At 29.0% G+C, this 24,192-nt stretch overlaps 2 protein-coding genes across 6 annotated transcripts in view; both read right to left on the bottom strand.

Moving 5' to 3' along the window:
• Positions 1–11,411, bottom strand: part of LOC130898232 (histone deacetylase 7) — a 32,975-nt gene extending 21,564 nt beyond the window's left edge. Inside the window, exon 1 of one of the 3 annotated variants that reach the window (XM_057807342.1) lies at positions 10,657–11,411. In XM_057807342.1, coding sequence (XP_057663325.1) covers positions 10,657–11,006 — 350 coding nt within the window. In that variant the 5' untranslated portion in view covers positions 11,007–11,411. Of the gene's footprint in view, positions 1–5,872; positions 6,127–10,656 lie in introns of those variants that run through there. The other 2 variants (XM_057807344.1, XM_057807345.1) reach the window with 2 other exon arrangements.
• A 796-nt stretch (positions 11,412–12,207) lies between these two features.
• LOC130897813 (uncharacterized) lies at positions 12,208–23,507 on the bottom strand. Of its 3 annotated transcripts, XM_057806728.1 has the most exons (10): positions 23,189–23,507; positions 20,913–21,086; positions 20,582–20,842; positions 19,728–19,803; positions 19,311–19,666; positions 18,168–18,575; positions 17,307–17,691; positions 15,866–16,113; positions 12,624–12,834; positions 12,208–12,401 (listed from the first exon to the last, which is right to left on the bottom strand). In XM_057806728.1, exons 1-10 carry the CDS (start codon positions 23,332–23,334, stop codon positions 12,315–12,317), a joined length of 2,352 nt encoding a protein of 783 aa, XP_057662711.1. In that variant the 5' UTR covers positions 23,335–23,507; the 3' UTR covers positions 12,208–12,314. The 3 variants fall into 3 exon arrangements, with proteins under 3 accessions (XP_057662711.1, XP_057662712.1, XP_057662713.1); XM_057806729.1 differs by lacking the exon at positions 20,582–20,842; XM_057806730.1 differs by lacking the exons at positions 20,582–20,842; positions 20,913–21,086.
• Between the last annotated feature and the right edge of the window lie 685 nt (positions 23,508–24,192).

The following is a 24,192-nucleotide window of genomic DNA, read 5'->3' as shown; positions in this document are numbered from 1 at the left end:
AAATCGATTAAACTATCGTAAATAACAACGAAACTTTCTCGATAATAAATTTCGTTATAAAAATTAGAAAAAAATATATAAAAAAGAAGAAGAAATCGTCGAATAAGACAGGTATTATCACAATTATTCGGGGTACTCCAAACGTGAAAATAACGAAGAATTTACTCGTGCGAAATCAGATACTTGATTACGTGTGACCGGGAAACTTATTTCGTGAACTACCCTCGTAAAACCAGATCGGAATGTCGCCGAAATGTTCGCGGCGAGCATTTCGAACTTCTCTCGATGTTTTTCCTTTTTTTTTTTTATAAATATTTCCGAAACAGTTGTACACGAATTTTACGGGGAATCCCGAAAATAAATAATATACCGTGTGTTGCAAAAAAAACGCTTTAAAAATACAAATCGCCGCATATGTGAGTACGAAACGATTTGAAAGTAAATATAATTTGGTCGGCAGTAGCAGGAAATTACGTCAGACGGAATTTGAGTTACGTTTAAGTATTTTTTTTTATAAATTTCGGATTTCTTTCTGGCGTAAGTATTAGTTTAAAATTAGACCCACTCAGTGACGAAACTACATGATAATAACACAATAAAACGTTATCTGTGATTACTCATTTCTATCTGTATCTGAATAACAAGAATTGTTGATACAAGGACTATGAACTGCGATAAAGAGAATCGGTCGTTTTCGAAAAATTCACCCAAAGTTAGAAAGGATAAACTTAATTGCAATGGATCCGAACAAATGGAATAAAAGGGGTGATGATGCTTTGGTTTCGTCCGTACCCTAAAAACCACCCTTCATACAGTCGTTCAACGTGGATAATCAAAGTTTGGACGGGCTAAAAACCTCGTGTATTGAATATTATATAGCCGTAAAATGGGATTTATTTCAACAAGTATCAATTTGTCGATAAAGATTCATTTCAAGAAATTATTTGCAATAAATTTCACCGAAATTACGATTGTGGATTTTCCCATATAGCGACGAGGTCCAAGTTGGATATTTTTAATAGTTTATTATGAATTCTGGTGCGATTATTTGATAAAACGGTTGACATTAATTTTGACTTCACTTTTGACATTAATTCATCCAGTTTGACATCGATTTTTACTTCAGTTTTGACATCTATTCATACTTCAAGTTTGACACCACTTTTGACACTAGTTTTGACATCAATTCATCCAGTTTGACATCGAGTCTTACTTCAGTTTCGACATCTATTCATACTTCAAGTTTGACACTAGTTTTGACATCAATTCATCCAGTTTGACATCGATTCTTACTTCAGTTTTGACATCTATTCATACTTCAAGTTTGACACTAGTTTTGACATCAATTCATCCAGTTTGACATCGATTCTTACTTCAGTTTCGACATCTATTCATACTTCAAGTTTGACACCACTTTTGACACTAGTTTTGACATCAATTCATCCAGTTTGACATCGATTCTTACTTCAGTTTTGACATATATTCATACTTCAAGTTTGACACCACTTTTGACACTAGTTTTGACATCAATTCATCCAGTTTGACATCGATTCTTACTACAGTTTTGACATCTATTCATACTTCAAGTTTGACACCACTTTTGACACTAGTTTTGACATCAATTCATCCAGTTTGACATCGATTCTTACTACAGTTTTGACATATATTCATACTTCAAGTTTGACACCACTTTTGACACTAGTTTTGACATCAATTCATCCAGTTTGACATCGATTCTTACTACAGTTTTGACATATATTCATACTTCAAGTTTGACACCACTTTTGACACTAGTTTTGACATCAATTCATCCAGTTTGACATCGAGTCTTACTTCAGTTTCGACATCTATTCATACTTCAAGTTTGACACCACTTTTGACATCAATTCATCCAGTTTGACATCGATTCTTACTTCAGTTTTGACATCTATTCATACTTCAAGTTTGACACTAGTTTTGACATCAATTCATCCAGTTTGACATCGATTCTTACTTCAGTTTCGACATCTATTCATACTTCAAGTTTGACACCACTTTTGACACTAGTTTTGACATCAATTCATCCAGTTTGACATCGAGTCTTACTTCAGTTTCGACATCTATTCATACTTCAAGTTTGACACTAGTTTTGACATCAATTCATTCAGTTTGACATCGATTCTTACTTCAGTTTTGACATCTATTCATACTTCAAGTTTGACACCACTTTTGACACTAGTTTTGACATCAATTCATCCAGTTTTACATCGATTCTTACTTCAGTTTTGACATCTAATCATACTTCAAGTTTGACACCACTTTTGACACTAGTTTTGACATCAATTCATCCAGTTTTACATCGATTCTTACTTCAGTTTTGACATCTATTCATACTTCAAGTTTGACACTAGTTTTGACACTAGTTTTGACATCAATTCATCCAGTTTTACATCGATTCTTACTTCAGTTTTGACATCTATTCATACTTCAAGTTTGACACTAGTTTTGACATCAATTCATCCAGTTTGACATCGATTCTTACTTCAGTGTTGACATCTATTCATACGTCAAGTTTGACACTAGAAACGGCGCGTACATTATCGACCCTATTTTTTGTCTTCTGATGGAACGGTCTTTGTCTTCTTCGGAACCGATTCTCCTTTTTAAATCCATTGTTTCGATTGTTCTTTCGTTTCGGGTACGAATTGATGCACCCAGGTCCCATCCATGGATTTTCTTCGACATTTCCGGAGTTAATGCCTTTCCAATGAAGGTTTTCCGACACATAAAGATGTTTACAAATGGAAACGTTCACTATTGATGGCTGTCAAACAAATACTAAACAACGTGGCGTCTACAAACTTGAAACAACGTGGCATCTCTAGGTCAGGCCGGGTACTTTCGGAACCATCCCCCTATAGTGTAAATGACAACCCGAATTACGATATACGTTATCGAATAGCCCATTGTGTCGAAATTAATCTATCGAAAGATAATAAAATTTCCCCTGATATTATATTGAAAATAAATAATTTAAAACACAGATAAACTCGTGTATCCTCGGCGATAAGAATTTATAAATATCTTAAAAATAGCGATTTATTTATAAACTCGTCCGACCCACGTCATAATTGTTTTCGTAATAAATTGTTTGATTATGAACTTAGTATTTACCTTGACGGTTTTTAAAATAGGCAACGGCGGAAAAACTTTACGTCGAATAGGCGATGAACTTGAAGATAAAAAAGAAAATCGGCATGTGACATTTCGAAAACAACGATTCCATAGATGAAAACTGTTTTATTAAAATTAATTCGTCATTTCCTCTGACGGAGAGGCGTCTGGTTTCGTACTTCCCTAATAAATGTTTGAATGTGTCGCATTAATGAAATTATTTTTTGAAATTCGGCCAAATGTAGGTGGTTTTTCCAAAGAACGTGCAGCTACATAGCAGTGGCGTGTTTCCACGAATTCATTTTTCAAGGATACTCGTTAAATTCCTATGTGCAGGATAGGACTGGCCGTTGTATCAAAAGTCAAAGTGTAATTGCGACGTATTCAATTTTTTGATACGTCGTAACCCCTTTTGGCTCTTATTATTTCGGTATACAATTTTGGACATTTGGACGTGGTCCAAATAATCGCGCAAGTTAAAATCGGGCGACTGTGACGGCCTAATCGGTACATTCTTCTTTTTCGATGCTCGCGATCGTTGTCATGCTAGAAAATAAATTTTCTGGCAACCACACAATGGCCAGAACGTACTACATTTTCTTTTAATATTCTTTATAACATTATTTCTTCATAATTCCTCCAAGTTTTTAATCGCCCTTCCTCCAAAACATCCCTAAACCATCACCGAGCTTCCTCCAACTCTTATTTTTTTAAACGAAATTTTTAAATCGCAGTATTTCAAATTTACGATCAAGTTTTGAAAAAAGACCTGGAGACGTCCCTGTCCAGGAACAGATAATTGCTTTCTAATCGCCTTTTCTCCAAACATCCCCAAACAATCACCGAGTTTCCTCCAACTCTTATTTTCTTACAACGAAATTTTTAAATCGCAGTATTTCAAATTTACGATCAAGTTTTTAAAAAATACCTGGAGACGTCCCTGTCCAGAAACAGATAATTGCTTTCTAATCGCCCTTCCTCCAAAACATCCCCAAACAATCACCGAGCTTCCTCCAACTGACATTCCATTAGAATTTTTTTAAATCACAATACTTCAAATTTACGTTCAAGTGTTTAAAAATACCTGGAGACGTCCCTGTCCAAGAACAGATAATTGCTTTCTAATCGCCTTTTCTCCAAAACATCCACAAACAATCACCGAGTTTCCTCCAACTCTTATTTTCTTACAACGAAATTTTTAAATCGCAGTATTTCAAATTTACGATCAAGTTTTTAAAAAATACCTGGAGACGTCCCTGTCCAGGAACAGATAATTGCTTTCTAATCGCCTTTCCTCCAAAACATCCCCAAACAATCACCGACTTTCCTCCAACTCTTATTTTTTTACAACGAAATTTTTAAATCGCAGTATTTCAAATTTACGATCAAGTTTTTAAAAAATACCTGGAGACGTCCCTGTCCAGAAACAGATAATTGCTTTCTAATCGCCCTTCCTCCAAAACATCCCCAAACAATCACCGAGCTTCCTCCAACTGACATTCCATTAGAATTTTTTTAAATCACAATACTTCAAATTTACGTTCAAGTGTTTAAAAATACCTGGAGACGTCCCTGTCCAGGAACAGATAATTGGTCGATCATAACACATGTTTAATTCTGTACGGTGAAGTTTGTTTTCGAACGCAATCGGTAAAAATAAAATGCTCGAAAATACAAATTTTAAATTGAAAATAAAAAGTTTAATTCGAATCCTGACGATATTCAAACATTCAAAAATATATCAAGTTTATTTCTAATACTGTAATTCAACGAAATTTGAGTATTACCTAAACGATTTGTAAAAAATTAGGGAACAGAATTTCAAAAAAGTCAAAAATTTGCATCCCCTTCTCAAAAACCTAACACCAATAACACATCCATGTATTTTTTTTTAAAGACATCCTGTATAATTTCAAATAAAAAATATAATTACAACATTCATTATATTTCTATAAAAACGACAGATCTGACAACGATGTAAATACCACTATAATACAAAAATCCTTATAAGTTTCACGTTGTTTTTGAAATTATACAGACATTCTTAATTAAAACATCACCCTGTAAATACTTTAAGCGAATATGAAAGGAATTTGAGGAAACAAAAAAGATTCGATTAAAAATATAGAATGATTCTCTTAATAATGATCATGACATTCGCAGTTATTTTTAGATACATTCGATTGACTTTTATAAAAACAAAATCTGCATGGTTTGAAAGCAAGGTAAGCATATTATACTACAAACTAAAAATAACAACTGAATAACATTTAAAACATTATTTGAATAGCAATTGTTCTGAAATTTGTATAAGGTAAGGTAGGTAGGTTTGTTGTCAATGTCACCGTAATTACTTGATTTATATTTTATTTTACTGGTTCCAACGAATCAACTATTTAGATAAATAAAACTGTTTCCTGGTTCGTAATTTGGAATATTAACGATATAAATTTACCTACGAATGCTTATTTATTTACGAAACAGAAACCAAATTACTAAACCAAATCTAGTAGTAGGTCAATTATTATTCCAGAATAATCTAGAATTTTCATCAACATATCTAGTTAATACAGGTTTTTAGGCTTTTATTATTATTTATAAGATCTATAAGTACCTATTAACCATTAATCGGGGATTTATTTTATTAAAAACAAAGTAAAGAGAACATAAAAATTGAAATCGATATATACTTCAAAATATTTCCATTAATTTGTCTTACCTTATTTAGAAAAGATTTTTATCTGATATCTCGTGGTATGGCACTTTACATCACCGCCTTAAGGTTAGATAATATTCAATTCGATTCATTTTGTCGATATAATGACAAAGAACAATGAGAAAAGCACGTAAATCACAATTGAAACACAAAATTTGCAAGTTATAAAGAAGAATAAATATTTTGTTTATCACTCGGGCAAAATGGCCGGCTTGTCAAAGTCACGTGTTCTAGAATGGTCCGTTTGATTTTGATACACAAGAGTTGAAATTAAATTTCTTCTTTTACAAATTTAATCTAACAAGTAATATTATATATGTTCCACGTAAAAAAGAAGAATTTGTTTTGTTTTAAACAAAAATGAACTTAAAATAAAGAGTACTTATGGAACATTTTCTGATTACCTACTGCTAGAGATAAATGAATTTGAATAAGCATCAGAACTATTTTTAGTTGGATTTTATTTTTTTAAAGTTCTCGTTTTATAACAAAAGATTCATTAAAAAAAATCATCACACGTGCTTGTAATTATGTGTAATTATCATACGAAAGTATAGTAATTAAAACAAAAATTCTATTGATATGTTCAATGGAATAACATGTACTTAACAATGTTTGAATAAAAAATTATTACAGCAATTATTAACTGTGAAAATAATGCTAAAATATTGAAAATATACAGAAAAATTCTAATTATTCATTCGGAATACGTGAATATTCATTTGGTGTGAAATATTTCACAAGTCTACAAATAGAAATATATTCAAAATTAACCTAAAATAACGCGAACTGAATTTAGAAATCGACTAGATAAATAAATTGTGTAAACAGTAATCAAATCAATAGACAGCTAATGTTAACTGCTAGTTTTACTTTATTCATAAATTGTAGAACGATTTTATACTTGAAATCAACATGGATCAGTGATATAATAAAAAAAATACATATATGAATAAATTAATACATATAACGCTTATATATTGTCGTTCTTCAACGTATAGAGAAAAAAAAACAGTTATACCTAGAAATATCACTGCTTATTAATTTTTTTTTCAATTGTAACTTAATTATGATTATAGTCCATTCATACTGCTGAACGTGTATAATGCTTTCGTGCACAAGCACCCAGAGTTTGAAAATGTGCCAAATATGACAAAAATTGGATAAACTTGGAAAAATACCACCATAGAATAAACCTATAGACATCGAAGATAACTGAACAATCAAATCCACGAGGTTTTTATACTATGCAACACTTTTACCTTGTTTGAAGTTGGCTACAACTTTGGTTGATTAAATATCTTTATCCATGTAACTTGTTTTGTTCATAATTTGACCCCAATTGCTTTATTGACTTCAGACAGGGTTGAATTAACAGATTGGAAGATAGAAACATATACGATGTCAGTAATTTATGGCTGGATTTCAGAAAATTATAAACAGGGGATTAGATTACAATGCTTGGTGGGTTGTTCTGGCTTTCTAGATGCTATATATCTAAAAAAATATCTTCTGCCTCCAAATAGATTTCTCTCAAAGTGTGAAATTCCCAGGATTTTAAAAATAATGGGGTGGTACGGTAACTTGAGTATCAACATAGTGGGCCACCCCATTTCTTTCTTTTTTTACAATAGCTAAAAATAATTGCATAGGTAGCAGGAAAATATCATTTCTACTTCCGGAATGATTTAATGGTACCATGCTATAATTATCATTTGGTTGTTGATTTATTAACCTTATGCTACATTTCGATCATTTTCCCAAAACTAGTCAAGAAATTTGAAGATATAATAATAGAAATATGCTCCAAATACTGTTGGGCCTTTCTTGGACCTCTATGGATTCACCTGGACCACTATATCACATATTTAAATGATATGAAGATAATTTGATACAAATGGTATCAAATTAAAGGTATTCCATACCATAATTATCATTTGGTTGTTGATTTACCAACCCCCTGCTACGTTTCGATCATTTTCCCAATACTAGTCAACAAATGTGAAGATATAATAATGAAAATATACTTAAACTCCTATTGGGCCTTCCACGGAGCTCTACGGATTCATCTGGACTACTATATCACAGATTTAAATGATATGATGATAATTTGATACAAATGGTATCAAATTAAAGGTATTCCATACCATAATTATCATTTGGTTGTTGATTTACCAACCCCCTGCTACGTTTCGATCATTTTCCCAATACTAGTCAACAAATGTGAAGATATAATAATGAAAATATACTTAAATTCCTATTGGGCCTTCCATGGAGCTCTACGGATTCATCTGGACTACTATATCACAGATTTAAATGATATGATGATAATTTGAGACAAATGATATCAAACTAAAGGTATTCCATGCCATAATTATCATTTGGTTGTTGATTTATCAACCCCCTGCTACATTTCGATCATTTTCCCAATACTAGTCAACAAATGTGAAGATATAATAATGAAAATATACTTAAATTCCTATTGGGCCTTCCACGGAGCTCTACGGATTCATCTGGACTACTATATCACAGATTTAAATGATATGATGATAATTTGAGACAAATGATATCAAACTAAAGGTATTCCATGCCATAATTATCATTTGGTTGTTGATTTATTAACCTTATGCTACATTTCGATCATTTTCCCAAAACTAGTCAAGAAATTTGAAGATATAATAATAGAAATATGCTCCAAATACTGTTGGGCCTTTCTTGGACCTCTATGGATTCACCTGGACCACTATATCACATATTTAAATGATATGAAGATAATTTGATACAAATGGTATCAAATTAAAGGTATTCCATACCATAATTATCATTTGGTTGTTGATTTACCAACCCCCTGCTACGTTTCGATCATTTTCCCAATACTAGTCAACAAATGTGAAGATATAATAATGAAAATATACTTAAACTCCTATTGGGCCTTCCACGGAGCTCTACGGATTCATCTGGACTGCTATATCACAGATTTAAATGATATGATGATAATTTGATACAAATGGTATCAAATTAAAGGTATTCCATACCATAATTATCATTTGGTTGTTGATTTACCAACCCCCTGCTACGTTTCGATCATTTTCCCAATACTAGTCAACAAATGTGAAGATATAATAATGAAAATATACTTAAATTCCTATTGGGCCTTCCATGGAGCTCTACGGATTCATCTGGACTACTATATCACAGATTTAAATGATATGATGATAATTTGAGACAAATGATATCAAACTAAAGGTATTCCATGCCATAATTATCATTTGGTTGTTGATTTATCAACCCCCTGCTACATTTCGATCATTTTCCCAATACTAGTCAACAAATGTGAAGATATAATAATGAAAATATACTTAAATTCCTATTGGGCCTTCCACGGAGCTCTACGGATTCATCTGGACTACTATATCACAGATTTAAATGATATGATGATAATTTGAGACAAATGGTATCAAATTAAAGGTATTCCATGCCATAATTATCATTTGGTTGTTGATTTATCAACCCCCTGCTACATTTCGATCATTTTCCCAATACTAGTCAACAAATGTGAAGATATAATAATGAAAATATACTTAAATTCCTATTGGGCCTTCCATGGAGCTCTACGGATTCATCTGGACTACTATATCACAGATTTAAATGATATGATGATAATTTGAGACAAATGATATCAAACTAAAGGTATTCCATGCCATAATTATCATTTAGTTGTTGATTTATCAACCCCCTGCTACTTTTCGATCATTTTTCCAATACTAGTCAACAAATTTGGAGATCGAACAATGAAAATATGCTCAAACTCCTATTGGGCCTTCCACGGAGCTCTACGGATTCACCTTGACTACTAGATCACCAATTTGGATGATACGGTGACAATTTGACGCAAATGGTATCAAATTAATGGTGTCCTATTCTGTTATTATCATTTAGTTGGCGATTTCTTAACCGAAAGATGTAAAAACTGGATATATTGTAAGCAATGAACTTTTTCATTAAACTGTTGATGATAATCCACTAGATCACTTATTCTGGCAGTATCGAAAAAAATGTGGGACACCTAAATCCAATTTATATTGAATATTTTGTATGATATCATTTTTCTGTCACTCTTAATATGTAATAATAGGAAGATTTTGTTTTTATTTAAGATTAGTATTTTTTATTTAAAAAATTTATTATTTCTTTCAAACAAACTGTAATTATCAATAACATCATATCATTATTGACTCATTGTATTCTATAAAATTATATATAAAGTTGTTCATTCGTATCAATAAAATATTGGTAAGTCTAAAATTAACTTGTTTCTTCGGTATTTGTCATTTTATAATGTAATTTAATGAGCAATTTTACAATGATAATAAAAGTAAATCGACTCGAAAGTTATTAAAATTTCATAACAAGTAGAACAAATTGTTTATATATCCGATTTATAAGTATCATTGAAAATGCGAGGATTGATTTTCACATTAAGAGGCACCTGTTGGATATACATATACAAATGTAGCAATTTTAACAACGCGATCTTTATTATAAAAGTATACGTAGACAAACCAAACAATTTGATGTTTACATGTACCAAATTAGTTTAATATGATTTAATTATTAATCAAACATGTTTTTATCAATCATATGTTTAATAAAATAAGACGAAATAAGTTTATTTTAATTAATAAATATTTTTTGTTTACAAACAAGAAAAGTCTCAAATTTAGAAGGTTGGTAGTAAGGAGAATCCGCTAAATCAGCTGTTATCCTATTAAAAAAAATTAACTTACCAACAAGAGTTTTCTGGTCTAGACCCTTTAACTCCCGAAGCCCTTTGTCGTAAAAACGACTGTAGTTTTTGTTTAACTTCCGTACTAGCCACCGCACTCTCCTCATGTTTTTCCTTTTTTCGCAGCACTTCCAGCTGCTCCCGTTGTCTCAGCTCCTTCAAATGATTTTGTCTCTCCCAAAATTGCTCCAAATGCTGACGTAATTGTTGTTCGTGTTGTTCAGCTAAATGTTGCTGTTCGCGCTGGAACTGTTGCAATAAAATCTGATGTTGGAGTTGTTGTTGTTTTTTGATCAGCTGAATTTGCTGTTCCAACTCGATTTCAGGTGGGTCGCGATGCTGTTCGGCCATATCCTACATTAATATCGAGTACATTGCACTTTGCACTAATCACACACTATAAAATAAACACACTGGAACTAAAATAAAGTTTTACGAGGTCATACCGGTCGCGACCAAACTTGAACTAACCCAATATTCTTGTCTAAACTAATCTTGCTTGCTGAAATAAAACTAGGAACTGAATAACACAAATGAAGTGGTTTGCGATGTTGCCTACTTGTCAAACTCCCTTACAATCCAAATAGAAACGAAGAAAAATCGAAGAAATTTATTAAAAAAGTTCAAATTATAAAATTTAATAATTAAAAAACGATGTAACATTGCAATTTTTAACGTTTACGTTGAATAATACACGAGAAAAATGGGTTTATACTCGTAGAAGCAGTTGGTTCTATTACGGTCACGTATGTTGGCAATATTGTCATCTCGTAAGCTGTTTCTAACAAATCCGATATCGGCGTTGCCACGTTGAGAATAATTACGTGATAAATACGTAATAATTTTTTTTATATTTTAATTAAAAAATATGTTTTTCAATTTTTAAGTTGTAAATATTTTAAAAAGTTGATTTATTAGTATCAATTAATTTGAGTTGAGTTCAATAATAATGCTATTAATAGTTGGATTTGACTTACGTCGTATTATATCAAAATTTATTATGTTTATTTAAAAAAAAAGTATACAGGGTGTCGAAGTTTAGAGATACAAATAAATTATTTTATTTTATTGTTCAATAATAAATTTTGTGATAAAAAATGAAAAGTTTTGGAAGATTTGACTTGTTCGGAAGAGTGGCAACGTCACGTCGATTTGTTTTATAGGCTTTAAAGATTCACCAGCCCTATTTTTAAGAATAATGTTAGTATTTTCGTAGAAGCCCACAATAGATTTTCTATTTTTAACAGTGCTATTCACGAGAAAGTACTCGATTATTTATAGACAATTGAAACAGTTTAATCTTCTCTCCGTTGACTTAGGGGTTTTTTGTCTTAGGAAGATTTTATTTATAGAATTTACGTCTCCATAAAATCGAAGTAATACAAACCGCGTGTAGTTTTATTGTACTATAATACGATTTATACGGGAGGCGGAAAAAAAGTCGTCGTCACAATTAGAACAGTTTTTAATTTATTGAATTGAAATTAGTTAGTAATCACATCGATGTGAATATAGGGGATGTTTTACCAATTGGTTAAGAAAAAAAAACTAGTTAAACAATTTTTTTTATTAAATTGAATATACAAAAATTATTAACACGATTGAAAACTATTACAAATTCCTATATTTATGAGAAAATTTAATTTTTAAGGTGGCGTTTTAGTATTTTTTAATAATTGAATAATAATTTGTCGATTTGGGCTTTAAAAAGTCTAAATGTTCGAGCATAATCAGTAAGTGGTTTACCTGAAATTAAAATCGACTAATTTTATTAAATAACATAAAAAACAAGTCTGATTATAAATTAATCATTTCACTTCGGTCTATATACATCGATGGATGTTGTATTGCATATTGATAAATTGATGGAAATATGACAATTATGACTCGAAATGTTGCTTTTTACCATTTTTTTGTGAAATTTTATGACAAATGACAAACTTTAAGATTGATTATATATGGATTTACCTTTTTTTTGGGGAAGCCTGGTAATCTTTTAATGTAATTTCTAATGATGCCGGTGTGTGCTAGGTAAAATGGCGAATCGGTGGGCAAGCGCTTTCTCAAAATTTTTATCCACGTCGTTAGAAATTCCAAAAATTCCTGCCAAGATACTTTATCGACAGCCAAACTGCAGTTTGTTTCGATAAAGATATTTAGGGTGGCAGTCGTTGATAACCTAGTAAAAGGGGTGTGTAATTGAGGAATTGATTAGAATAAATCGGAAGAAGGGAAGTTTTTATATTTGTCGATGGAAAATTTGAACGGAAAAGTGAGATGATGGATTTTATATTTGTCGATGAAGAGGTCAAACTTAGAGTGAGATATTCGACTTTATATTTGTTGATGGAAAAATTAGACAAAAATATACGAAACAGAGGGGAAAATTTGATTTTATTACTAAATTTTTTATCGATGAAAAAATATAGGAAAATGAGAAAAAAAATAAATTTTTTCATCAAAATAATAAATGAATTTTCCGATAGAACAATGCGACAAATTTGTCGATGGAAAATTGAGAAGAAAAAATTATTTTTTAATGAAAAAAATTGAAAGAAAATACGTAAAAATCAAAAAAAATTCGAGAAAATCATTTTTATAGTAAATAAATAATTTGTCGATGGAAAATTGAGAGGAAAAAATTATTTTTTAATGAAAAAAATTGAAAGAAAATACGTAAAAATAAAAAAAAATTCGAGAAAATCATTTTTATAGTAAATAAATAATTTTTCGATGGAAAATTGAGAGGAAAAAATTATTTTTTAATGAAAAAAATTGAAAGAAAATACGTAAAAATCAAAAAAAATTCGAGAAAATCATTTTTATAGTAAATAAATAATTTTTCGATGGAAAATTGAGAGGAAAAAATCATTTTTTAATGAACAAAATTGAATCAAAATACGTAAAAATAAAAAAAAATTCGAGAAAATCATTTTTATAGTAAATAAATAATTTTTCGATGGAAAATTGAGAGGAAAAAATTATTTTTTAATGAAAAAAATTGAAAGAAAATACGTAAAAATAAAAAAAAATTCGAGAAAATCATTTTTATAGTAAATAAATAATTTTTCGATGGAAAATTGAGAGGAAAAAATTATTTTTTAATGAAAAAAATTGAAAGAAAATACGAAAAATAAAAAAAAATTCGAGAAAATCATTTTTATAGTAAATAAATAATTTTTCGATGGAAAATTGAGAGGGAAAAATCATTTTTTAATGAAAAAAATTGAAAGAAAATACGTAAAAATCAAAAAAAATTCGAGAAAATCATTTTTATAGTAAATAAATAATTTTTCGATGGAAAATTGAGAGGAAAAAATTATTTTTTAATGAAAAAAATTGAAAGAAAATACGTAAAAATCAAAAAAAATTCGAGAAAATCATTTTTATAGTAAATAAATAATTTTTCGATGGAAAATTGAGAGGAAAAAATCATTTTTTAATGAACAAAATTGAATCAAAATACGTAAAAATAAAAAAAATTCGAGAAAATCATTTTTATAGTAAATAAATAATTTTTCGATGGAAAATTGAGAGGAAAAAATTATTTTTTATTGAAAAAAATTGAAAGATAATACGTAAAAATAAAAAACAATTCGAGAAAATCATTTTTATAGTAAATAAATAATTTTTCGATGGAAAATTGAGAGGAAAAAATTATTTTTTAATGAAAAAAATTGAAAGAAAATACGTAAAAATCAAAAAAAATTCGAGAAAATCATTTTTATAGTAAATAAATAATTTTTCGATGGAAAATTGAGAGGAAAAAATCATTTTTTAATGAACAAAATTGAATCAAAATACGTAAAAATAAAAAAAATTCGAGAAAATCATTTTTATAGTAAATAAATAATTTTTCGATGGAAAATTGAGAGGAAAAAATTATTTTTTAATGAAAAAAATTGAAAGATAATACGTAAAAATAAAAAACAATTCGAGAAAATCATTTTTATAGTAAATAAATAATTTTTCGATGGAAAATTGAGAGGAAAAAATCATTTTTTAATGAACAAAATTGAATCAAAATACGTAAAAATAAAAAAAATTCGAGAAAATCATTTTTATAGTAAATAAATAATTTTTCGATGGAAAATTGAGAGGAAAAAATCATTTTTTAATGAAAAAAATTGAAAGAAAATACGTAAAAATCAAAAAAAATTCGAGAAAATCATTTTTATAGTAAATAAATAATTTTTCGATGGAAAATTGAGAGGAAAAAATCATTTTTTAATGAACAAAATTGAATCAAAATACGTAAAAATAAAAAAAATTCGAGAAAATCATTTTTATAGTAAATAAATAATTTTTCGATGGAAAATTGAGAGGAAAAAATCATTTTTTAATGAAAAAAATTGAAAGAAAATACGTAAAAATAAAAAAAAATTCGAGAAAATCATTTTTATAGTAAATAAATAATTTTTCGATGGAAAATTGAGAGGAAAAAATTATTTTTTAATGAAAAAAATTGAAAGAAAATACGTAAAAATAAAAAAAATTCGAGAAAATCATTTTTATAGTAAATAAATAATTTTTCGATGGAAAATTGAGAGGAAAAAATCATTTTTTAATGAAAAAAATTGAAAGAAAATACGTAAAAATAAAAAAAATTCGAGAAAATCATTTTTATAGTAAATAAATAATTTTTCGATGGAAAATTGAGAGGAAAAAATCATTTTTTAATTAAAAAAATTGAAAGAAAATACGTAAAAATAAAAAAAATTCGAGAAAATCATTTTTATAGTAAATAAATAATTTTTCGATGAAAACTTGAAGTAAAAATAGGAAAATCTATTTGTCGATGAAAAAGTGAAAATAAAAATACAAGAAAATGTAAAAACATCGATTTCTTAATAAAAAATAAGGAAAAAAATGAAAAAAGTTCCTAGATAAAAAAGAAAAATATATACAAATATGAGGAAAAAATTAAAAAATATATAATAATATCAATAAATCAATAAATAATTTGTTTTATAGAAAATAGAAGAAATTAGTTGAAAAATATAAGAAATTGTGGAGAAATAAATTGATTTTAATAAAATATTTCATATTTATTAAAAAAAACAAATTGTCGAAATAAAAATAGGATAAAAAATATTAAAACAAAAAAAAAATAATCAAAATTTCCCTTCTTCCTTTTTGATAAAAAAATGAGAAAAAAAATAAAAAAAAGTTTTTTAAAATAATCGTACATATAAATTGTTGTTACTAACCAATTATTGCATTTCAAAATTTGAGTGAGGCACGTAAAGCTCATTGAGGCGAGTCGAGGATCTTGACAGAAAGAAAATAATATCGTGAAAATTTTATTGATACTTTCTTGAGATAAACGAATAAATAAATTTTGGCACGTCAAAAGATGCAAAATGTCTAAACCTTTTTCCAATTTATTCCTCGAACCTTCGAGAAAGTAACTCAAATCTATTTCGATAGGCGTATCGACCTCGGTGTGATTCCGTTTCTACAAAATTTCATTTTTTCAAATGTCTATAACCCAATTTCGAAATAAAGTCGATAGAAAAACCTTTAAAACAAACCGATATTGCGAAAAATTGAAAAACATTCTCAATATCACCCCAAAAATCTTTTACAATGCGCGAAAACATTCGATCGTGATTTATTACGGTTTTTAATAAATTTGATACCCCCCAAAGTTTTTTCTTATTTTTTTAAATAATTTCAAATTACCTCCCAAATCTTTCAAAATATTATAAAACATCGGAGAATATTCTATTTAAAATTATTACGGTTTTTAATAAATTTGGTACCCCCCAAAGTTTTTTCTTATTTTTTAAAATAATTTCAAATTACCTCTCAAACCTTTCAAAATGTTATAAAACATCGGAGAATATTCTATTTAAAATTATTACGGTTTTTAATAAATTTGGTACCCCCCAAAGTTTTTTCTTATTTTTTTAAATAATTTCAAATTACCTCTCAAACCTTTCAAAATGTTATAAAACATCGGAGAATATTCTATTTAAAATTATTACGGTTTTTAATAAATTTGGTACCCCCCAAAGTTTTTTCTTATTTTTTTAAATAATTTCAAATTACATCCCAAATCTTTCAAAATGTTATAAAACATCGGAGAATATTCTATTTAGAATTATTATGGTTTTTTTTTAAATTTGGTACCCCCCAAAGTTTTTTCTTATTTTTTTAAATAATTTCAAATTACCTCCCAAATCTTTCAAAATGTTATAAAACATCGGAGAATATTCTATTTAAAATTATTACGGTTTTTAATAAATTTGGTACCCCCAAAGTTTTTTCTTATTTTTTTAAATAATTTCAAATTACCTCCCAAACCTTTCGAAATGTTATAAAACATCGGAGAATATTCTAATTAAAATTATTACGGTTTTTAATAAATTTGGAACCCCCCAAAGTTTTTTCTTATTATTTAAAAGAATTTCAAATTACCCCCCAACTTTTTTACAACAATAACAAATAATTTCAAATTACCTCCCAAACATACAAGAATATCATTGCATATTGTTGAAAATTTTATTTCAGTTTATCAGGGTTTTTAATAATTGTAAAAAAATTGAAATTACCCCCCAAAATTTTTGGAACATCATAAATTACCCCCCAAATATTCATAACAGAAACAAAATAAGATGGTTTATAACAGACGTATATCAGAAGTACCTGTATCAGTAGTAAGACTTTTATAAGTCCCATCGTTTTGACAGCCGTTTCTTCGTTGAATTTCTTCAATCGTTTCAATATAAGCAAAATAGTTTTGTAATTTCCGCAAAACATATTCACCACGTCCACGTCGTGTTTGAGATAAGTCAACAAGTTTTTACTGTAATCGCACGCCAAACCGAATATGTATTCGTCGGCCAAAAAAATTATATGTAGCGACATAAATTTGCACAAACGTTTCGATAGTTCCTTATCTTCAGGTACTGCCGGATTGGTAATCATCAGACGTCTAAACGATTTAGGAACGCCCGAATACACCGGTAACATTTTGGCTATTTGCGTATTCAAATTGAAATCTCCCATACTTTTTACCAAATCTGCAACCCTACAATTACAAATAAAAAAAATACATCTCACTCCCCGTTCATTCTACCTCCCTCATTATCCCGTTTTTCATTGCCCCCTTTCTTTCAATCTGCGCCTCCACTCGTCCCCATTTTCTCTATCTCTTTTCTTCCTACTTCAATAACTCCACAACCTCCCACTATTTCCTCTTTTCTGTCTACTTCACATATGCCACTATTTTCTTTTCGATAACCCTCTTTATCTTTCCCCGTACCTCCACTTTACCCTATTTATACTACCTCTCTCATTATCGCCTCTTCCATTCCCCTTTTCTTTCTATATGTTTCTATATCCACTTTTCTCTTCATTTACTTTTCACTCCCCCTTATTTCACCTCGTTATTGTGAATTATGTTTGAAAAGTCCATCATATGACCCCGATTTGGTAGGATGTGATTTTTTTTATTGAAAAAGATAGACAAATAAATGATATTAAGGATTAAAAACATATACTTACTTTTCGTATAAAGATTTGTCATCTAAGAAGGGATTTATTAGTATTTTGATTAAAATATTTTGCGCCTCGCATTGCATCAAACATTTTATTAAAACGTTCTTATCGTTATCATTTTTCAACCAATAACAAATAACGGCTTCTTTCAACGAACATTCGCCTCGTAATAATATCCAATTCAGTTGACTTATGTGCGGGGAAAAGACGTCGTCCAATTCGTAAAATCTTTTTGTTAAAAGTATTAAAATATCGTCACCCAAAATAACGTTTATTTCGTTTATGCATTCCGGTAAAACGAATGGGTAAATGAAGCAAATTATCTTCAAAAGACTTGTTTTTAGAGAGAAACGTTGCAAGGAATATATTAGAGATTTTATTACGTTTACAATTTTTAACGGCGGCCATATTACTCTACAAAATAATAACAAAATAACGTTGGAATTTGAGGTTAGAATTTAATTCAATTAGAACAATGGACCGTTCAACAATTTTTGCTGGATGGCACAAAATCTGATTGTAAACATCGGCGAGTTTTTCAATTTTCAATCCTTAGTTTGAGGCAAATTTATTAAAAAAAAAACCTCGTTATTGGTGTGTTGTGAATACTGAACATAATAACGTATTATTTTACCGATTTCCTACCGTTTTTAACAACAGAGAACTGTCATAAGTCAGAAGAAATGCTCGTTTACGAACTTTCAAATTAGAGCCTTTAACAAACTTTGCATAGGGGTCAAAATTGTGTATATTGCCATAGATTGGTTTTACTAAGCTGAATGTTGTGTTGAAACGATTACAATCTTATTTATGATTTAATCTCTATATTCAATTCTATTTATTCTGTCGAAATAATAGTAAATAACAATTCGAAAAACACAATATATGCACTGTAACAACCGGGGAATAAATAATCTGTGTGCTATCCAAGCAAAATGTCCGACTTGTCAAAATCACGTGCTCCAGAATGTTCTATTTGTTTAGTTTAATCATAGATATTAAAATAATTCGAATAATTAGATCATAGACATAGTAATATCATAACTATATCTATGGATTACCAGCTCTCCGTATAATAATGTTATCTATGAATAATATGACGTGTAAATCGATTTGAATCAAACGAGTAGATATCGATCAGATACTTACTTGAAATGTGAACAAACTGAATAGCAAATCCTTAAAAACGTTTCCGGTTCCAAATTAACCCATTCTAAAGGATCTACCGGTAGTTGTGTTAAATTTTCATAGCGGATTTCCCAATCACTATTTATAGGTTGTTTAAAAAGAACAATACAAAATATTCTCATAGAATTTTCTCGTAGACATTCTCTATTTGAAAACGATAAAATGATATCGGAATTTTTCCATAGTATTTCGATGCTATTTTCAATCGATTCTCTTAGTTTGATATTTTGATATGATCGAGATTCGTTCGTATCGAATTTTGAAAAAATATAATCGAGTACTTGTAAAAGTTTTAACAATATGTGTTCTTCGTTATTCTAGAATAAAACAAAATTCTAGTTACAATAATAATTTTTTTCAATTAATTCGTAAACTTACTTCTAATAAAATTTCGATTCCTTCGGTTAAAACCCATAAGGAACAAATCGAAAACGCATCCGAAAATATCTGATATCTACAATGAATATACAGAGTGATTCATTTCACACCCTGTAATCTCTATAAATAATTAACATGCGAAAAGTTTTTTTTTTAAGTTTTTTAATAAAATTTAACATGTGGAAGTGATAGTATTAGTCGTGAAAAAATGCCTAAGTAAATGTCAAGTTGCGTTCGGTAACGTTGTTCAAGGAACAGAACGAGCAAAGAGTAATTTCTATCACGTAAGTTGTACAGATTAATGATGGTGATTGCTGAAATGTGAACGAATAACGAAAAAAAACGACGCAAAATAATAAAAGTCAGAAAATACACAAATTAGCTTTTATATATACAAAAAACAACAAAAAATACATAATTATACACGAATGTCGAATAAAATTGCTAATTGATAAGAATTGAAATGTCAAACGAAACGTCAAATGCCAAAACAAAACTCTCTTTCTAGATTAGGAGCAAAGAGATTTTACTCCGAGTATTCGAAAATGTATATAACCGAACGTGAATCGAGCAGTAACATCGAAATAAAGTAGACTGCCGAACGATACCGAACTGTCATTGTCAGCAGATGTATATACCCGAACGTAGTATCTGTCATTGTTGAATATTGAAGGTTAAGTGACATTCAAAGTATAAACAATTTTTCGTTGGTCTGCAAATTTGGAATTTAAAAATCACCTTCTAAAAAAATGATTTCATCTTAAAGTGGGATTTCAAGAAACAGAAAAAGTCACGGTAATTTTAGGTTACAGAATTAAATAATTTGGTACGTAATAAAGTTAATATAAACTTACTTTTTGATAACGATTTGAGATATGAGAACAATTTCATAAATTACGCCTAAACTTTTAAAAGCTTGAATTATATCAACCAAATTTCTTAAATGCGATTCGGACAAAAAACCATCAATTACAAATATATCACACAGAATAGACATAAAGTCGCTAACGTGATTCAAATTGAACGTTTTTAATCTCAATATCGACACTAGTACATCAAAAATTTTTTCTCTTTTAACCTGAAATAGTTCTTTCAAATGTTCAAAAGTTTTACCTCTGAAAATAACAATGGGACGATAAATTATGCCAAGTTTTAGTTCATATCGCGCAAAATAATTGTACTTACTTTTGAATCAAACCTCTTAACAATCCTAACAACCAACCTAAAATATCGTGCAAGTGATCATCTTTGAATATTTGTAGATTAGATAATATGAACGTCATGGTATGTTTGATAGGTTTTGTTTTTCGATAAAATATGTCGTGTAGTATTAGTTGTTTCAAAAAAAGGATATGCAGCCTAAAAAAATATTTTTTTTTACTTTCATTAATCCGTGGCTTGCTTAAGTCGATTATTTGTAATAGAATTTGTGTTAATATTTCTGGAACCGTTGGTGATATTCAGACACTGTTGGAACTGTTGTAATCACACTGTTAAGCGTGTGTTTTGATTACCAAGTTCTCATCTTCAGACAGGGGAAATAATATCCAATAAAATCAGAGTGAGAGACTATTAAATTCCAAAACACTACCCCCGGGGGTGTATACAATAGACAGTTAAGTGGAAGTCAGGAGTCTTGTTGGGACATTACCACCTCAATGGATATCTAAACTTGCAGAGGACAAAACATCTATCCACATTATCTCAAAGTGTGAAAGACTATGGAACCGCAGAGCATTACACCTGGGGGACTATAAAATAGAAAGTAGAGATGTTTATAGCTAGTTCAATGCTGTACCTTACACTTTCTGAAATAAATGAAAAATAGGAGTCTTATTGAGACATCACCACCTCAAAGGATACCTGAAGATGATGACTATACCTACACTACACCTGGGGGTGTATAAAATAGAAAATGGAGATTTTTGACTGCTAGAAACATCCCACATCTTGAACACTCCTTAACGGAGTGAAAAACAGAAGTCTTGAGGGGCATTACTGCTTCCATTGATACATGAAGATGATAGATTTAGTAGAGGATGCAACGTGAAGATTCTGCAGGGGACAAAACCTTTGTCAAAATTCTCTTAAAGCGTGAGGAATCAAAACCATCCAGAGCTTTCACTTGGGATGTAGAGGTTGCAGGATTGAACCTCTATCTAGTTTGAAAGACTATAGAACTCAATAGCATTACATCTAGAGGCGTATAAAATGGAAAATGGAGATCTTTGACAGCTAGAGCCATGCTACATTTTGAATTTTCTAAAAGAAGTGGCATTGAAGGATCAGCTATAAATATGAACATCCCCACAGCAAAAAAAGAGATATTTTGGATCACAATGTATATGACACCTTAAACTGTACACATATATAGAAAAGCCCCAAAAAAGTGTATTAGAAAGAGGACAAATATTAGAAGTTTGGTTTTTTATAAAAGAATAAGACCAAAAAGTATTAATAAATATTGAAAAAAGAGATTTTCAATTGAAAAGTGTATGAAAGAGAAAAAATTTTACATTTGTCAATGAAAAAATGAGAAAAAATTGTAATAGTTATATATTTATAAAAATATGAACTAAAATAATTTCCAATTGTTTTCAATTGGAATCTATAGAATTTTGTATCATGAAAGCTCCAAATTTTAACCTCTGAAGACGATAAATTTGTTATCAAAACAAATTTTATCATTAAAATAATTGCTTCGATATATTTGTCTACAGTTAAGTCTTCATAACGAAGGGAAAACATCTTATAGAACTAATTTCAATTATCATGATATATATTTAGCAAATATAATAATTAAAAAGTAACTTTAGTGCCAACCTCGTATATAAACAGCTTTTTAAATTCGAATAGATAACTTTGTGTGAGTATCAATAGAATCATTTGAAATATTTTTAATACAAATACCGTTTTATCGAGGAAAACAATCTCGTAATTTTAAGGTTATGTCGTTTTATTTATTGTAACGTAGGTAATTAAAAAAATATTTGGCACCCTAGGAAATTTTAATATCCCAATATTTCGTTTATAACATGTAAACGTTTAAAACATGTAAATACATTTCATGTCAAAATAAAGAGAAACTGCGATTAAATCTTAAAGTATCTTCAGTTGCCTATCTATCAAATTACTTTGAAATCAACCAAAACGGAGAAAATTGTTGATTAGAGCTAAATTAATAGTTGATTTATAAATTTTCGATAGAATTAATACAATATTAATAAAAATATATGTACTTTGAAGAGAAAACTTGTTTTTCTATATAAAAATCGTTTTAATTTTTTGATAGAAAATCAGGTAAAAATTGACGTTTCGATCTTTATCAAAATAATCAATTTTTACCAGTTTTTAAGAACTGATTTCGTATGAAAAACTTAAAATCACGATTATTTACAAAAAAAACATATGAAAACGAGTAAAAAATTAAAAAGTTCAAAAAAATTGTAAACTTGTTTTACCTTAGTAACTCGTGGTTTAATATGTTAATATTGATCATCGACTCAAACGAAAAGCATTCGACTACTTCCTGAACTTCGTTGGGGCTAAAATTTTCTGCGTAGAAAACAAGCGTTTGAATTTGTTCCAAAGTACAACAGTTGGTCATTTTGGATGATTTTTAAGAAGAATTCTCTACTAAACTGTATTCGACGTATAAATCTAACGATGCTCATTTGTTCGAGATGACATATCATTTTTCCAAAGCCAACTATGTCTAAATATTTATTTATACCGAATCGTATAGGGTGATGCATTCATTAGATAGTGTGGTATAAACGATTTTGGGGCTTAAATGGGCATTTTAACAATGTATACAAAGTATATTAAAATTAAATATCATTATTGTATCGTTATTATAAAAATAATATTAACACCAAATAACGCAAATTTAAATTCATAAAACAGTCGAATTGAAAAACAATGAGTAATATCACTATTATAAGATGATTTACTATATATATATATATATTATGTTGTAATAAATAACGCCAGATACTTTTAAGTTGGTACTACTACTCATCTTCTACTCTTCTACTCTTCCATCAAGGTTAGTAAAGAGAAGGTTGCCCGATAACGTTACAACAGACAGAGGGAAACCGTTACGTCACTGAAGAATAAGCTGTGCTTACGTGTGATTTGTATCTACTGTTTTGTTTTATTTTTATTCTAAAATAGTGTTTTTCATGAGACATAGTACAGATGATGATAATTTAGATAAAAAAACAAAATATATCAAAATTTTAAGCCTAGTGAAAATAAATTAAGGAGTATAAATATAGAAAAATACTTATATTTTTAAATTTATTTATTGACATAAAATATGGTCATATTATCGAATCTTCTAAACTGATATATTGATTTGAATCAATTTTTTGTGCTCGTTTCTCATGTGTTTATAGTTGTTTTTCAAACTTCGAAAACGATTTAAATTTTACTCACCATATAAAGTGAGGTAATGTCGTGT

This window comes from Diorhabda carinulata, chromosome 9 (genome assembly GCF_026250575.1).
Source record: "Diorhabda carinulata isolate Delta chromosome 9, icDioCari1.1, whole genome shotgun sequence".
NCBI lineage: Eukaryota > Metazoa > Arthropoda > Insecta > Coleoptera > Chrysomelidae > Diorhabda > Diorhabda carinulata.
This window is presented reverse-complemented; position numbering and strand designations above follow the sequence as displayed.

Bases quoted from the DNA above. Each gene is read 5' to 3' on its own strand.
- LOC130897813 (XM_057806728.1), bottom strand. From the start codon at position 23,334: ATGACCAACTGTTGTACTTTGGAACAAATTCAAACGCTTGTTTTCTAC. The intron at 16,114-17,306 runs GTACTTCTGATA...GAAATTTTGTAG, and splicing joins AAGTCTTACTACTGATACAG to AAACGGAATCACACCGAGGT. The intron at 12,402-12,623 runs GTAAATCCATAT...TTTTAATTTCAG, and splicing joins CAGGCTTCCCCAAAAAAAAG to GTAAACCACTTACTGATTAT.